The 16,531-nt window shown below is 53.5% G+C and overlaps 3 protein-coding genes across 3 annotated transcripts; 2 read left to right on the forward strand and 1 right to left on the reverse strand.

Moving 5' to 3' along the window:
* Positions 1–2,112: 2,112 nt before the first annotated feature.
* Positions 2,113–3,537, reverse strand: P884DRAFT_328098 (SnoaL-like domain-containing protein). The gene is made up of 3 exons (XM_069445573.1): positions 3,291–3,537; positions 3,147–3,214; positions 2,113–3,062 (listed from the first exon to the last, which is right to left on the reverse strand). The coding sequence occupies exons 1-3, from the start codon at positions 3,358–3,360 to the stop codon at positions 2,346–2,348; spliced, it is 855 nt and encodes a 284-aa protein (XP_069299756.1). The 5' UTR covers positions 3,361–3,537; the 3' UTR covers positions 2,113–2,345.
* Positions 3,538–5,902: 2,365 nt separating this feature from the next.
* Positions 5,903–8,152, forward strand: P884DRAFT_275895 (uncharacterized protein; the record flags this gene model as incomplete). Its single annotated transcript, XM_069442886.1, has 4 exons — positions 5,903–6,340; positions 6,454–6,782; positions 6,887–7,204; positions 7,378–8,152. The coding sequence occupies 4 exons, from the start codon at positions 5,903–5,905 to the stop codon at positions 8,150–8,152; spliced, it is 1,860 nt and encodes a 619-aa protein (XP_069299757.1).
* Positions 8,153–12,449: 4,297 nt separating this feature from the next.
* On the forward strand, positions 12,450–15,318 carry P884DRAFT_283467 (uncharacterized protein). The gene is made up of 10 exons (XM_069443664.1): positions 12,450–13,151; positions 13,257–13,345; positions 13,420–13,551; positions 13,611–13,668; positions 13,740–13,861; positions 13,945–13,996; positions 14,091–14,313; positions 14,419–14,521; positions 14,614–14,849; positions 14,994–15,318. Exons 1-10 carry the CDS (start codon positions 12,669–12,671, stop codon positions 15,029–15,031), a joined length of 1,536 nt encoding a protein of 511 aa, XP_069299758.1. The 5' UTR covers positions 12,450–12,668; the 3' UTR covers positions 15,032–15,318.
* Positions 15,319–16,531: the final 1,213 nt, after the last annotated feature.

Below are 16,531 nucleotides of genomic sequence, written 5' to 3' on the forward strand. Positions count from 1 at the left end.
TAGTACCTTCTCTAGGTTATAACCTTAATAGATATTCTTAGGATTATAGTATAAGCTATACTTATAATACTTAACTTCGTTATAGAAACATTTGTTATAATCCTAGCACTTAATCCTAGGGTAGGATAACTTCTTCCTATTAGATAGTAAGGTAGAGTAATTATCTATCTTCTTACTATTATTGTTATTAGCGCTAGTAATATTAATATTAATTAGGTTCCTCCTTATATCCTAGTCGATATAGGTCTTAGTTATATCCCTAATAAGGTCCTCCTAAGTAAGGGATTTGTCTTCTATCTTCTAGATATTCTATTAAAATAGATTAGGATAGATCTCCTTGATAGATATTAGGATATAGTAGATCTCTACTACTAGTAAGAAGACGATACCTATATTATATAGTTATCAATAGACAATATAGAGCCAATTAATATACTAGTCTATAATGTCGAATTTAGATAGACTAATCCCTATATACTCCTTAACTAATATCTAGATTATACAGATAATACTATATTAGAGTGCCTAGAAGATCTTTAGGTATATAGTATAGGGATTAACAACTTCTAGGTTCTAGCTAATATATATTATACATAACTAGACGTCTAACTTCCTTAAGGATATAGTAATAAGTTAGAAGATATTAGATCGGTCTGCCTTCTATATACTATAGGTAATGATATCATCCTTATCTAGCTTAGGGACATTAGTTTTAAGATAATAGAAGAGATCGTATAACACTAGTAATAACTATAGTTAGCTATCCTATATTTCTAAATTATCCTTGTTATTAAGGGTAGGAAGGGGTATAAAGGATCTCTTTTCCAGAAGGATAGGAGTGCCGTTATTATTAGAAATAGTTTATAGGTATTTTATAAAGATCATATCTTACTCTCTCTAATAGCAGTCGGCTACTTCCTATAGGGTAACCATCCGTTATAGGAGGTCTTGGTAGTTAGTTTAGGTATTATTTCCTCTAAGTTATTCCTCCTCTTGTATATCTTATTACTAGAGTATCTCTACCTTATCGTCTTCTTCTTTATCCCTAAGGATAGGGTTATTAAATAGAGCTAACGATATATTATAGTTATTATATAGGTGGTTACTAAAGAATCTTTCCCTTAGAGTCTTACTACCTTACCTATTTCTCTTAGACGGTAGATACTATTTACCTTTAAGTAGTAGGCCTATTTATATAAGGAAACGTCTTTAAAGGCTTATAGGTCTTATACTTAATAACTTCTATAGGTTAGAATGGTTAGAATTACTAAATCTTAATAGATTTGGTAGTTTCCTTGATAGAATCGCTAATTCTAATAATTTCCTTAATAGAAGGAAGAAAATCTTGATAGAATCTTGACTTGGTTATCGCTCTTATAGATAGAAATAACCAGGACCTTCAGAATCTAGCTACCAAAGGCCGAAGTCTATAGATTTAAGCGATTAGCAGAGGTTCTGAAGAAGGAGAGTGATCTACGAAGAAATAAGCAGCAGAAGGAAGCTTGATTTATAGATAAATTTGCTAATGAATTTGCTAATAGGTTTGCTAGTTCTGTTACCGTAATTCTGGCTGGCGATTAAACCGCTTTGGTTTTGGTGGTTTAGGTTAGAGGTAGCTATAGTCCAATGGATTCGAATGACTGTAGGAGCCTTCAGAGCCGAATGGTTATTATTATTAGGGTAGCTATAGTTGAAAAGAAGAAGCCAACTATAGGAGCCTCTAGTAGAGGGCTTATAACCTCTTGTAGGTGGATGCGCGGATAGAACTGACGATCTTCGTATCTCTGCTACGTAGTTGGCGATGGTTCTGTAGGAAGAAGGACGGAGGCGTCCAGAGCCAACCTGCAGGAAGATGTGGGTGGCTGCAACCTCGGTAGGGCTGGAGCCCTGGTGGGCCCAGTCCACCACAAATGGTGATGTGCCTGCCTAGCATACTTACCGGACGCTAGGTAGGAGAATATGTGGTTGAGGTGGCGGCTGGACAGGCAGAATGCGAGGTTCCGGGTAAACGTGGGCATCGTGCTGTTAAGGGAGAGAAACGCTGTTATGGGCTAAGCCGTGGTCAATGAAAATGTTTTGCTGACGGAGGTGCCGCATTGTGAGAACAAAGTCACCATTACTATCCACAAGACATGCGGAGAGTAGATCATCTTGGGAGACATGAATGGTTTGTTCTCAATTCCCAAGAACACCTGACATATACCTCACTACGAGCGCAGTGATCCGTACAGATGAACACTTTGTTTGCACTTTGTTTACGCGCCCGCAAACGCTGCTCTCCGCATTGCGCACACAACCCCCCTTCTCCCTCCCTTCCCCAAGGCCATCCAGACTTGATCACTCTATCACTCTACCTTGTTTTGCACCAGCTCCGGCAGCACTCTGTCCCCCGGCTTCGGCTCCCGCGAAGTCGCTCCGGGCCTGCTCTGTCCGGCGGGCAGGTCCAAGCTCAGCGGGGGGTCGCTAGTGCTGACGTCGGCGCCGTACGCGGGTGCGCGCAGGTCGTCCGGCGCCGTCGGCTTGCCCGTGACCGGGTGCGGGTAGTGGAAGGGCACGACGCGCGTGTCGGGCCAGAGCATCTTCTGCTCCAGGATCTCGTCGGGGCCGAGCGGGTCTTCCGGGTACGTGACGGTGGGCCAGGGGATGTAGTTCTTCTTGGTGTGGCTCCATCCCCTCTCGAAGTCGGCGTGCCAGAAGGGAAAGTAGCGGTACCGGAACAGCTTCCACACGCCGTTCTCCTTGATGTATTCGTTCTCGTACAGCCCGCCCTCCCACCACTGGCGGTGGCCGCGCGGGTAGTACTCCTCGATGCTCTGGTGGGTGCCGGCCTGCATGAGCGCCCGCATGCGGCACCAGGCGTGCGTGCCCGTCTCGTCGACGTCCACAATATCCTGCATCATGACGTGGTCCAGCAGCCAGCCGTGCACCGGTCCGTTACGACCCTTGACAAATGCCTGCTGGAAACGCCCCTGGTAGAGCCGCTTGATCCCTTCCTTGCCACGGTACCGGCAACCGAGGAATTCAACGTAGGCGTCGGGATGATCCGAGAACATGGCGACGACCTGGTGTTGTGAGCAAAAGTAGATCCAATTGAGCACATACCACTGCGGTGGCAAGCAGGGGGTTGTGGAGGGAGGCGCATGTACCTCGTTGTACAGACACTTGTCCAGGTAGTATCCATACTTGTGGTGCGTCTTGCGGACCTCGGCCTCATCTGCGCGCTCCGTTAGAGATGTGCGAGGCGGCAGCAGCAGCAGCAGCTCTAGCTGGAGTTCATGGAGTTCACTTGCCCGAGACTCGCGACAGCTCCTTTTGCAAGGCCTGCACCTGCTTCTTGAGTTCCGCAAGTTCTTGCTCCATGGTGCCCACAACAGATATAGTCAAATAGGTTCCGCACCACTGCGTATGATAGTCTTGCGTATATATATAAATATATATATATATGATTATGGGTACGTGGCGTGGGTGTGTGCAGGCAGTATTTGGGCGTGTTGTCTGAGGGTTGATTTTATGTAATTCATTAAAGTTAAGACCGTGTGGGTTGCCGGGCTGTACCGAACGACCTGCGTGCTCAATGGCGGGAAATATATCCATCAAATTAACATAGCTATCACCATTGCTGGATCGGCAGATAACTCCAAGACTGTCCCGTGGAACAACTCTGCCTGATGCGGTCTTGGATTGGTTTCCCGTGCGGAGTAATAATTAATGCATCCGGAAAAGCATCTGCGGGAAGCGGCGTTGGCCGTGTGGAGGTGGAAGCTCCAGAAAAGTTCTGCTGTTGTCAATGCCAAAACACCAAGTAGAAAGAAAGGGTTTCTGTCGCTTGTTCTAAAGCTCTTTGGCTCATGGCTATCGTTGGACGGATCTCTGATCAGTCGGCCTCGCTCTTTTTCTGGCTGCACTTTCTCTCTCCTATTTGTTATTCTTAGCCCTGGCTTCGTTGAGAGCTGCCAAGTCGTTTGCAGACAATTAACACGACATGTAGCCAAGCTGGCATACTCGCATGTAACATACTACGGTTGCCCTGATGATCGCCGCTTGTGGGTGGAGGTGAGAGATCTCGATATCGTCGTGGCCAAGCGAGTTGAGCTGTGGGGTTGTGGAGATTGCGGCCATCGCTGCTCCACGCCATTACCGCTGCTCCTGGTCCGGCCACCGCACCACAAAATACGTACTATTTATTATACCGTCGAGGGGGTTCCAAATTCAACCAGACGTTGATGCGCCCTTTGTCTAGTTTTGGTGCCATTGTGGAACTTCCGGTCTGGAGGGACGAGTATTCAAATCCCAGGAACGGTTCCAGAGGAGGATGATGCCGTTCGACAACTTGGTGCCTATCAGAGGAAGATACGTTACTTTCCGTACTGTGCATTTCCGCGGCCCAGGTATTCCAACTGTTCTGGGGCAGACAACCCAAAGAGGCAATCACAGACAAAAACTGCCGAATCAGGAATTCCGAACCGGATTACTTAATCATCAATCTGAGCGTATACGCAGCAGCCAAATCTGTGAGAACCTTGATGTCCAGGCCAACTTGGAACTCAGCTGTCGGCGACTTTCTCCGGAAACAGCAATCAGAGCGCAGCTTCTCAACGATAGGCCGAACAAAACCGTGCAATGAGTGGCCGAACAGGGGAACAGGCCATCTCGCCTACTCTAGGCTATTGCCCAATCGACATCCGGTCCTCTCTCTGGTGACACGCTAAAGTGGAGCCACTCGGGGTACATTTCTGCGAACCGTGGTGCCACCCGAGATCCCTTTTAGGGAAGGCGGCAAGGCCAACAGCATCCGCGGATTCTCCGCCCAAGACTCGGCTCCGCAGGTCCGGTTCACCACAGGATGGCATCGCATAACGGGCTGAGTACCCGAGGCACCTAAACTCTGGAATGGGACGACGGACTTCTGGGCGGGGGACCGCAACGATCTTTCAGGGGAAACAAGGACACGCTTTTGCGAAAAAGCGCGTCGGGTCCCAAACAGGGGCTTGGTGGAGACGCCAAGCAACGGATTTAACTAGGCAAGTTGCGGTCGGAGATGCCTCCGAAGTCCGGGGGGAAGGGGGGGGGCAGAACCACGGTGATTGGGCCTGGTCGAGGTCGCCATGGAGCGCTCAAACCTGACGCATGCATTTGTCGCGTCCGCCACAATTTTTTTAGCCTCAGCGCTCACATCCTCCGCATCACCCAACGCTACACAGGACGCTCAGCCGTCTGTCTGAGAGCGTCAGCGGCTCTGCCGGACAAGGCTTGCCAGTCGGGTTTTTTTCTTCTTCGGGTCAGGACAGGGCTTGCTCAGGTTGGGGTGGTGGGGGTTTGGCTCGGCGGTGACCCGGCACTTCAAATGGTCTGGCCAAGTCAACGCCTCCCCCCCCCCCCTTTCCACCCTCCGCCACCCACCAGGCCAGCGTATCCGCGTAGTAGCACTTCGGACTCCCACCCCTCCCTCGGTATTGCATCCGCATGGATAGCTCGGCCCAGGCCACCATGGGCGTCATACCCGACATCAGGGCATTGTCGCCGGATCCCAACTACAAGGATGGCCCGGAGCAGGCCGAGTTCTCGCTCGCGGACTACATTGCGGATTCATCGATGCCTGCCGAAGAGAAGGTGCGAACTCGCAAGCCCATCCTGTTCCGCCGTCGCGCGAAGCGGGAGCAAAACAAATACGCGTGCTTCAAGTGTCAGAAGAAGAAGACAAAGGTGCCGCTCCTCCTTCCTCCTCTTCCCAAGATTTCATGTTTCATGTCCGGAAAACCCCCCGCCCGTGCATGCAGCAACCGCGCTGACTTGAGCTTTTCCCGCTCGACTCCAGTGCAGCAGCGAGCGGCCGCGCTGCTCGGCCTGCGAGAAGCGCAATGACGTCTGCGAGTACGACGTCAGGCAGGGCGCCGTCTCGCGCATGGCGGACATGAAGGAGACCAACAGCACCCTGCAGCGCGTGCTCTCCCACCTGACCTCGGCCCCCGTCAGCGAGGTGGTCGAGACGGTGCAGAAGCTGAACGCCTTTCAGGCGCTGTCGACCCTGAAAGACGGCACCGGCTCCGTCGACCTCTGCAGCAAGGCCCTGGCCGACGGCGAGGTCGCCAAGATCGATGCCCAGGCGCTGGCCGAGAGCCCTACCAAGCTGCCGGCCAAGCCCTGGACGTCGGTCGCCGGCGACGGTCTCGTCTCGCATCTCGTCGCCGATTTCTTCTTCCCGAGTGCCGACGACCCGTTCGTGACGGGCTCCACGCTCATCGACCGGGACCTGTTCATCCAGGACATGACGCTCTGCAATCCCTCGCAGAGCCAGTTCTGCTCCCGGTTTCTGGTAAACGCCATTTGCGGGCTACGATCGGTGAGTAGTCGTTGCCCCCCCCCCCCCCCCTTTTTTTTTTTCTCCCTGGCGTCAGTCCCAGCCTCGCCGCGAGCGCCTAGTTAACCCAACCGGCGTCATGTCGCGTGTATTAGTTATCCTCCGACAAGATACGTCTCGTGAACGAGATCACGGGAACTAATCTCACCGAGTTGTTCGTGGCCGAAGCGAAACAGCATTTCGATACTGAAGGCGGCAGGCGTTGTCTTACCACAATTCAAGCCCTCTACCTCTTTTTTATGGTAACCTGCTACTTCAGCACCAACGAGGCTGGATCGGTATACCGTCTCGGGGCCTTGGATTATCTTAGCAGGCTTGATTTGGATAAGGCATTTGCCGAGTACCGCCGGGGCAACGGACTCGCTGACCCCGATCAGTGCCGGGCTCTCTTCAAAACGTACTGGGGGATATTCAATTTTGAATGGTAAGTGACGATCGATGACTGTCAGATGGATCAGTGGGTGTTGTTTCCTATTCAACAGCCGCCCAAGACTCGGTTGTGCCCCGTTGGACTAAGTCTTCCGCCAGTATTCTTTGCCATGCATATCTCCGACCTCCACCAATCAATCTTCTTCCGCTAGCCTTCTTCCCTGGCGATACCGATGGTTCTCGGAGTACACCGGGGAAAGCTCAGATTGCCCCTCGAGTCGTGCCGGCCACGAATCGGATTTCAGACATGCAATATCGCGTTATGAAGTACAACAGCGACCCGATCCCCCCAGTGGGCGATGAGTCCGACATGAGGGTCCGGAACGATCTGCTTTTCCAACTTCAAGCGCTAAAAATTTCGCTAATCCCCAATCCCGTCGACTCCGAGACTCAGGATAGGCATACCATCCTGGTCAAGTAAGCATTCAACCACTTCGCCTCCTCCTCCCCCCTTCTTCCCAATTCAACCATGCGAAGGAAATCGCAAGAGAGAAGAGAAGAAAACGGGGGGGGAGAGACACGGGCACAAACAACCAGAGAACGCTCCATCAATTTTATTTTTCAAACAAAATTCTCTGACGACTTGACAGATTGTATATCAACATGGTCGCCTGCAACATCCTCCGCCCGCTTCGCTCCACTACTCCCGTCTACTGTCCCGATAACACCAGCATCACCACCACATCGTCGTCGACTGCATCAATACCGACACCAATAACGGCCAAACTCCGCCTCCTTTGCCTCGCCACGACCGACATCCGCCTGATCGAAACCTACCTCACCCGCTGCGCCCCGCCTTCCTACGCACCCTCCGTCACCGTCCCCCTGTGGTCCGCCGTCTCTACCATACTCCCCTTCCTCGAAGACGAAGACGCGGACAGGCTCCTGGCCACGCGCGACGCCTTTGCCCGCGGATGCGCCATGCTCGAGCGGCTGGAGAGCTGCTTCCGCAGCATGCGCACCTTCCGCCGAGGCGTCCTGGCCGTCGCCTGGAAGCTCGGGGTGCGGATCCCCGCCCCGGCATGGCCCGCGTTCGAAGGCCTCGAGGCCGAAGTCCGCAGGGGGGACGTTGACCTCCGGAACGTGGCGGTCGATATCGTGGTCCCGCTGCCACGTGACCTGGCCGAGAGGGTTTTCGTTACCGATAGCGGCTGTGCCGCGAGAAGGGTGAGGGACGCAATCTCGGGACTGGACCTCGCTGCCGTTCTTGGGGAGTGGGGGAAGGCGTTGCGGATGGAAGAGGAGAGGTTGGAAGGCGACAAACTGGAAAGGGAAAGATCGGAAAGGACGAGGCCGGAAGGACAAAGTTTGGAAGCCGGGAGGTTGGAAGAGGAGAAACGAGTCGGGAGTGTGGGAAGTGTATAAAAAGAGGTATGTTCATGGAGAGGCGATGGGAGGAAAGACGAGGAGGAGGACGGGGCGCCGACGTCAATATCGTTGTGTCGGGACCGGGGAGAGGGGGGAGAGCAGGGGCAGCGGAGGGGAGATGATGCGTATGTGGCGTTGGGGATACCCTCTGCTTTTCGTGGTGCTGGTTGCTGGGATGCTTATCATCGTGTATACGTTTGCGGTCTTTTGGGTGCAAAGATCGAAGTTGCTCATTTACGGCGGAGTTGGGTGGAGTGTAATGACAATATCGCATTGTATATATATTAATAGAACGGACCGACTGGTTGGGCCGGTTTGGTGCCTGGACCTCGCACAGAATGTTCATCTTTTTCCATGCTGCATCGCCGACGATTTAATGGGTGAAAGCCTGTCTGTCAGATGGGGGGAGTGGCGTTTTCAAGGCATGGTCTGGCTAGAACGAACAGATTCAAACTACCTACCTTAAACATACCTCCCGCCGAGACAATATCAATTGTTCCCTTTCGATGCTGGCATTAAAAGACCAGTCTCTGTCAGCCAAGACGAGGCGTCCTCTTAGGGAACGTTTTCAATCCTGCTGTGCTTCACAATCATCATACTTCGGTCCTGATGGGCCTCAGTACCTAATTAATGGGTTCCGTAACAGTGGTTCCCGTAACCGCTGCCTCAACTCGCCCCGGGTCTAAAGAGGCATTGATTCCTGTCCCAGCATTAATGGACCCGACAGGAAAGCCGCCTCATTGTCGCCCGCCACCTCTACGCCTGTGGTTCCTGCACCTTGCCCACATCCTTCTCTGTTCCAACATCTCCGAGATCGCTGCCCAGCTTTATATCGAGGCATGATTACTCTCCAAAATCGACGGAATCAAAACATGGAGCTAAACGAAAGGTCGATATCTACAAGAGCTTCTGACATGACAAGGCCGACAAGGACCTGGTTAACTCTCTCTGATTGCCCACCTGTCAGCATCGGCGACCGACTGGCATCATCCACTTAGACTAATTATACATCTGCCGCATGCCTATGGCATATGGGAGTTAATCGACTTTACCGCCACTTCAGAGGCTCATACTAAGAGTGCACGAAGTGCCCACCACGGCGCCGCTCCTGCCGCTGTGGTCAGCTAGATTGCAGTACCATCTGATCAACCATACTGTCGCAGAGCTCCCAAGCTTACCGGAGACCAGTTGACAGGTGGTGGAGCTAGAGCAGAGTCGAGTGCGGCAATACAGTACAGAGACGCCAGGTGGGCGGTTGGCCAGGGCGTAGAGCGGCGAAGGGAGTTGCGAGCGAGGCCTAGGACGGTCAACTCCGGGGACGGAGTGTGAGACGGTGCCGCGGAGGCCTCTCGTGGAGCGTGGAGGGGAATGACATGACGGAGGAGGGAGTCAAGGATGCGAAAGAGCAACTGGAGAGGATGAGAAACGAGAGGAGGAGTGACTGAATAGGGGGAAGGGAATGGCACAGAATGGTTAAGTGTTGTTAAGGGACATGAAGGCAGGTCATGGAGCACGCCTCGAATAGCCGACCTACAACTAGTGCAATTAATATACTTATAGTGGCCCGCGTCTTATTCCAACTCTGCTATTGCAGCCTCATCCCATCCATCAGCCCGATGCAAGTGGATCGGCGGATGCCTTTGCTCAGGGGACACACCCCTCCTGCAGTAGCCTAACCACCCATTCTTTACGTCTTACCCGGTTCCAACCGCAGAGGTTTCCATCATTCGGGTTCCGGCGCGGCCCCCTTCACTCCTCCCTCTTCTTTCAAGTATTGGGCGGATCACCAGTGGCCAAGTCTCGTACACTGCCGTCGAGTCCACAGGGTTTCTTGCTGAGGCGCTGGGTGGAAAGGACTCTCGTCGCTGTTTGTATGCTCTAATTGGTAGCAGGTGTGGCATAAAGATGACACTGCTGTCGGCAGCGTCCACGAAGGAAAGGCCGGAGGAAGGACCAGCTGAGGAGGGCAGTGCTTGGTCTGTGGATCACGGACGCTGGGGCTGCTCGACTGACGACACTGGCCTGAACCGGCTAAACGGCCCGGAGCGTATCTGTTGCAAACCACCTATACGGAATCCCCCACACCACCCATTCCTTCATCATAGGGTGGGCGGCATTTCAACAATTGCTTGTCACCGAAATGCGGTCCAAACTTGACAGCTGCTCTGTTCGGCCTCAACCCACACACCCCCCCCCTCCCCGGGGGGGATTCTGTTGACAAGGCACGATGCTTTTTGTCTTGTCTTAGAGCTGGGATCGGAATGATGGTCTGGCATGATGCTCTATAGTCATTTGTCTGTTGGAGGAACACAGGCCCTCGGTCTCAGAGGCATGTCGTTCTGCCCAATCCAGATTGGGTTTTATCTACTCCGAGAATATGCTAACTTACTCCAACCACACCATGACATCTACATTGCACCCACCATTCCAGCTGGGAGGTCCAGACAAGGGGGCTGAGCTGAGCCAGCTTTCCTGTATGGGTTGAGTTGGCCTCAGTTATCTCGTGTCCGACTCGTTGATCCATCATCGACACTCTCCCATCGGTCGGCTAAAGAAGAGAGGCCCGGTGGCGGCAACGGACTCCGTCAAACGCGCCGCCTTCGTCATTATGCAGCGCCTTCCTGCCGGGGTTACCTCGGATTATCCGGCCTTGGTCCAATGAGATGGGTCAGTTGCCGCTTTAGGCGTGCAGAGACGAGTTATGGGGAAGTCTGGGATCGGGTCAGAGTGCGAAGGGCAACTACCGCGGGTGATTGACATGGCACACATGTCAGACGCAAACAATCTGCCTGCAACCTTGCAGCATAGACAAGATCGGCAGTCAGGTTTCTGCGGGACCTCCCGGCCGGTTCCAGATCAACCCATGATCGTTCGACATGCCTCGTTCCAGTCTCTGACACCCAATGGTTGTATGGCCCAGCCTCCTTCCTCCTCAGCCGTCAGGGTGACAATGCTCTCCCCACCTCCGCCCGTTCTCCCAGGTTGCCAGAGCCGATAAGCTTTTGTCCTGGTGTCACGAGGGTGGGATGGTTCCTGGTGATCCCACCAGTCTCCATTAGGATAAAAAAGAACAAAAAGAACAATCCAAAGCTTCTTCAAACTACCCAAGATAGTTAACAAACAAACATGGCAGGCTCGGCTGTTTCCATCCCAGCTTTCCGAGCCTCCATACGCCCAACGCACTGCTTCCCACGTCTGAACTGGGGGTTAGATTGGGTGTTACCTATCGGTTGGGCAGGGGACAGTGATTCGCATCCAAGGGCCTGTTGTTGAGGCCGTCGTGCTGGTTTGGCATTCCCCTCGTCCGAGTGAGTCGTATTAGTTGTGTATAATAAGTTACTGCTTATTTGCCCTGGCTCTTCCCACAGCAAAAACATCCAGACCCGCTCAAAAATCTGGTCCCCGAACTTTCCACAGGTGTTGCCGTGCGGATGTGCAGAGTCCGCCGTAGCACACGTGTAGAATCCGGGGTTAATTTGGCTAATCGGGGATTAATGCGGTTTTTGCCCGGCGGTCTCGACACCACACCCCTCCCCCCTGTTGTGGGCGCGTCAGGGCCACCCCCCCCCCCCCCCCCCCCCCCCCCCCCCCCCCCCCCCCTTCTCCCCTTCCTCCCTTTGCTGGGCACTCTTCACCAAGTAGCACGCTTTTGCACATGTGACATCAGTACAGCCTGTCGTCCAACGGAGCGGCACGAGAGAGGGCCAATCTCGGGTCTATTACCACCCTCTCGTCCCATTTGGGAGGACGATCTTGTCGTACACACACCCCCCAGAGGCGGCAATTGCCTTAACGGCTCCCAGCTCCCCATGGAGACCCCGGCATATCTCCCTGCGGCGAAATTCGGGATGCTGGGGCGCTACCGTTTGCCAGGGTAAGTTTAGGTTGTTCGCGGCGTAATGGATTGTCCCTTGGCAGATGGTCGGTACATGACATTCTGGACGGTTTTGTTCTCGAGAACCATCGGAGGACCCGCCCTGATGGGATCCGGCGTAGGTTGTTTTAAACATGGGGCCAGCGCCGCCGCTCAACCGTCCTGTTCCTGGATGACTACTTAGGTAGCATCAGAACCCAGATCTGACCCTCCAACGGAGCCCCCTTTTCTCTCCGTCTTGGCCTCAGCTCGCCATCGGGTCGCTGGAACCGACGTTGCGGCTCTGGCCTAAGGGGGAACGCCGTGGGCTATCCAGGGTCAACAAGTACAAGGTGCATGTTCCGGACTTCTCTTTGCACTGCCCAGGACCTACACGATCTCTTCCCAGCAGAGCCTCGTCATCGACTCCTACTCCGGCCTACGGCCGCTGACGGTTCGCCTTTCCGGTCGTTTCTGCAATCACTCTCGACCCCGTCGTTACCTTTTCAACTCAAACTCGCAGCACTAAAGGGCTTCTGCGGCGTTACTGCATCACTCCAGGTCCAGGTCCCCAACTCTTCAGTCCCAGTCATCTCTATCACACATCGTCTTGCCCGTCCGCTCCCTTAAAATACGTAATTAGAGCAGAAGAGCGTCGCAATGTCAGACGAAGCGAAGTGGTCACACCATGAACAAGCCCTCCCAGAGGGGGCTCCGGCTTCACCGACGGCCCTCGACGACGCAGAGAAGGGCATCTACGACGGCAATTCGGCATTGCCCGTGCTTGCGATGCCGCCAAATGCCCACGTCGACGAGAAGAAAGCACTCGAATCGGGCTCTGCGTCTGAGGGATCGGGAGCAGCAGCACCGAGTCCGCCGTCGGCCCCGGTGAAGAAGGCTCCGAGGAGGAAGCCCAGCAAATGGATCCTCTTCCAGCTGTGGTTCAACACATACCGCAAGTTCTTCACCTTCGTCACGCTCCTCAACCTTGTGGGCATCATCCTCGCCGCGCTCGGCCGGTTCCCCTATGCCGAGAACCACCTCGGCGCGCTGGTGCTCGGCAACCTGCTCATGGCCATAATGATGCGGAACGAGCTATTCTTGAGGTTTCTGTATCTCATCTCCATCTACGGGCTGCGAAGTGTAGGCCTCTCGGAGCCCGTCCTTTCTCCTCCTCCTCCTCCTCCTCCTCCTCCTCCCTCCTCTATGTTCACGGATGAGCTAACCGCTTCGCTGTTGGGGAAATAGTGGGCGCCACTCTGGCTCAAACTCGCCGTGACTTCCATCCTGCAGCATGTGGGAGGTATTCATTCGGGCTGCGCTATTTCGGGTGCTGCGTGAGTAAACAAAGCCCCTGATTGATGTATTTTTTTTTTGTTCGTGAGACCATTGTGCTGACGAACACTCTCAGGTGGCTCGTGTTCAAGATCGTGGAAATCATCATGTACCGCTCAGTGCAGCATACTTCGGTGATTGTGACGGGTATCATCACCAACCTTGCCGTCATCATCTCGGTCTTGAGTGCCTTCCCATGGATCCGCAAGTCAGTACTCCCACGAGCTTGCCTAAACGAATGAACCCAATGGCGCTGACCTTTACAAGCAACCACCACAACACATTCGAGAGACACCATCGCTTCATTGGATGGCTTGGTATTGCGGTAATTATGTTTCAGCAACCCGATGGAAATACAACACAAGCTCGAATGTCATGCTGACCAACACCACATAGGCTACCTGGGTTTTCGTCATCACGGGCAACTGCTACGACATCAAGCGCGGAGAATGGAGATCCGACTCCAACTCCCTGATCAGCGTGCAGGAACTGTGGTTCGCCGTCTTCATGACCATCTTGTACGTTCATCATCAGTTGTTCCCTCAAGTTCGAGATGGAATGGACAGATCTTCTAACCAACCCAACCACTCCTTCCCAATAGCGTCTTGATCCCCTGGCTCACCCTTCGCGAAGTGCCTGTCGAGGTTGAGATTGTGAGTCACTCTTTCATTTCTTCCCAACCTAGCCGGGCTTCTCTCTCGGTCCCTTACTGACAAGCCCGGGGGGGGGGTACACTCCCTGGTTTAGCCGTCGCCCAAGGTAGCCATTCTCAAGTTCCAGCGCGGGATGCAGCAAGGCCTGCTCGGCCGCATCAGCCGTACGTCCATCATGGAATACCACGCCTTTGGCATCATCAGCGAGGGCCGAAAGTCCGGCTGCCACTACATGATTTGCGGCGTTCAGGGCGACTTCACTCGGAACCTGGTTGCCGACCCCCCCAAGACTCTGTGGACCAGAGAGCTCAAATTTGGTATGTTCCAGCCTTCACCCCTCGTTCCCCCCTCCTGCCCCGTATCGTCCGATATTCCTGAAGCGGTAATTACACATCGTGGGGCACTAACACGGCCCGGGACAGCGGGCGTCGGACACGCCTCTGCCATGTTTAAGCGAGGAATCCGCATTTGCACCGGAACGGGTATCGGGGCGGCGCTATCCACTTGCATCCAGAGCCCGAACTGGTAAGTCCCCTTCGCGAAGAGGAAAAAAAAAAAAAAAAAAACTTTGCTGGCATCGATCATCATCTGACATCGGCCGTTTCCCTTTCTCTAAGGTTTCTCATCTGGATAGGATCTGATCAAGAAAAGACATTCGGGCCGACCATCACCCGGCTCATCTACGACAACATCCCGCCGGAGCGTATGATCCTCTGGGACTCCAAAAAGCGGGGAGGACGGCCGGACAGCGTGAAGCTGCTCAAGGAAGTGTGGCACAGCTTCGGCGCCGAGGTCATCTTCATCACGTCCAACCGGCAGGGCAATGACGAGATGATGCAGGGTTGCCGCGAAGGTACGTTAATACCACCGGCTCTAAGCCCAAGAAGGCCTTGACCAAAATCCTCCCCCCACCTTCCCCACCAGCACGCAGAAATAACCCCCGGAATGATCTTCTTCTGGGGCAGCACCGCTAACGTTGACCGTTTACCCTTTCCAGCCGGCCTGCATGCCTTTGGCACCCTGTGGGACTTTTAGAACGCCAAACGCGGCCCGACTTGACGCCGAGGTCCCCACGAGAAGATTCATCATCATCAGGTGTTGCTGGTAGAAGACACGCGACGATCTGGGTTACACGCACGCATTGCATTGGGGGGGAGTCAAGCATTGGGATTGGGTAGAGTTGAGCTATTTCTTTTCCTTTATCAGATAATATACATACACTACATACACGCAGTCAAAGAGAAAGCATGGGATCCACATCAGGGAGTCTGCGGCTTGACGGTAGCCGCGGGGCTAAAAAAGCCTGGAAGAGCTGGTGGGGTGGCGGGGGCAGAAGGGTGAGAGGGCGCATGTTTTACGAATGCTAGCTTCCGAAGCTTCGCAAAAAGACGCATTCTGATGAAACTTCCTAGCTCGGCGATGCGAACAAATGAGGCCATTTACCACGGAAACACTACACTACTGCGTTACCAGGTAACGGTCATCCGAAACACAGGTGGCAATAAGACATGTCCTCCTTGTCCAGCTTGGATCTCATCTCCAATCCCCCAACGGAAGTACAGCCGCCGGTCATCCCGTGTTTCCAACCAAAGCTGCGAAAGCAGCAGGGAATTCCGTGAACAGTATCCTAGAATCATGCCCGGAGTTTACTACGGAGCGAGTTCCGGCCCAACCCTGGCAAATCCTGCCGTGTAATTACCGTACAGTACGTGGATGTACGGAGTATGTATGTACACATATCCCCACGTAATACAACATATGTTAATTACGGGAGGAAGTGATGGTTGTGTGGCGAGCCCAGGCCATCCTCCACCCTGCTCCGGAGGGAGCAAAAGTGTGGAGGTCAATCGGACGCCAAAAACACTGTCAACGGAAAGCTTGGGGACTTGCTGCTGGGCGCTGCGTTGGTCGTAAGCCTTGGCGTCTTCCAGAAGCGAAGCAAAAAACAAAACCAGGACGGGCCCTTCCCGCGCGATTCCTAATCCGTCATGTTCCGCGTCTGTCGGGGTCTGGCCCGAAGTTGCCGAGTCTCTCCAGACTCCTGAACCATGTCGCTCGGTTTGCCACGCCGTTCGCCGGGCCCGCGAACCGGGTTAGCTGTTCTCGCCTGAGGCGGCTCCTGTGCGGGTTATGCTGTAAATCTTGGTTGACTGCCCGTGGGGAGCATTTCTGCGCGCCCCCGGTGGGGGATTTTTTTTTTTTTTTTTTTTTTTTTTTTGCATTTCTTTCGGCTCCCTCGTCCGATGGAGCACATTATCTGTGCACTATTCCCATCTCCTCCCCATGAAGTACGAAAGGCCAAACAGAAAAACTGTCGACGAACCCGCGACTCGTCATCTTTGCGGGACGGGAATGCGTGGACGGGACACCCGGACGAGCTACTCTCCAGTTCTGAGCGTTTAAACAATTGCGAACAGAGTCAGATATGCCACGCAATATCGAATCCGAGTTTCCCGATAAGGAACGCATTTGTGGCCCAGTCGTACGATTCCACACTCCAGGATACAACCCAGGCTTCTTCCAATTCGCAAAGGG

Source organism: Thermothelomyces heterothallicus (assembly GCF_042370625.1).
Source record: "Thermothelomyces heterothallicus CBS 202.75 unplaced genomic scaffold P884_scaffold_5, whole genome shotgun sequence".
Taxonomy (NCBI): Eukaryota; Fungi; Ascomycota; class Sordariomycetes; order Sordariales; family Chaetomiaceae; genus Thermothelomyces; species Thermothelomyces heterothallicus.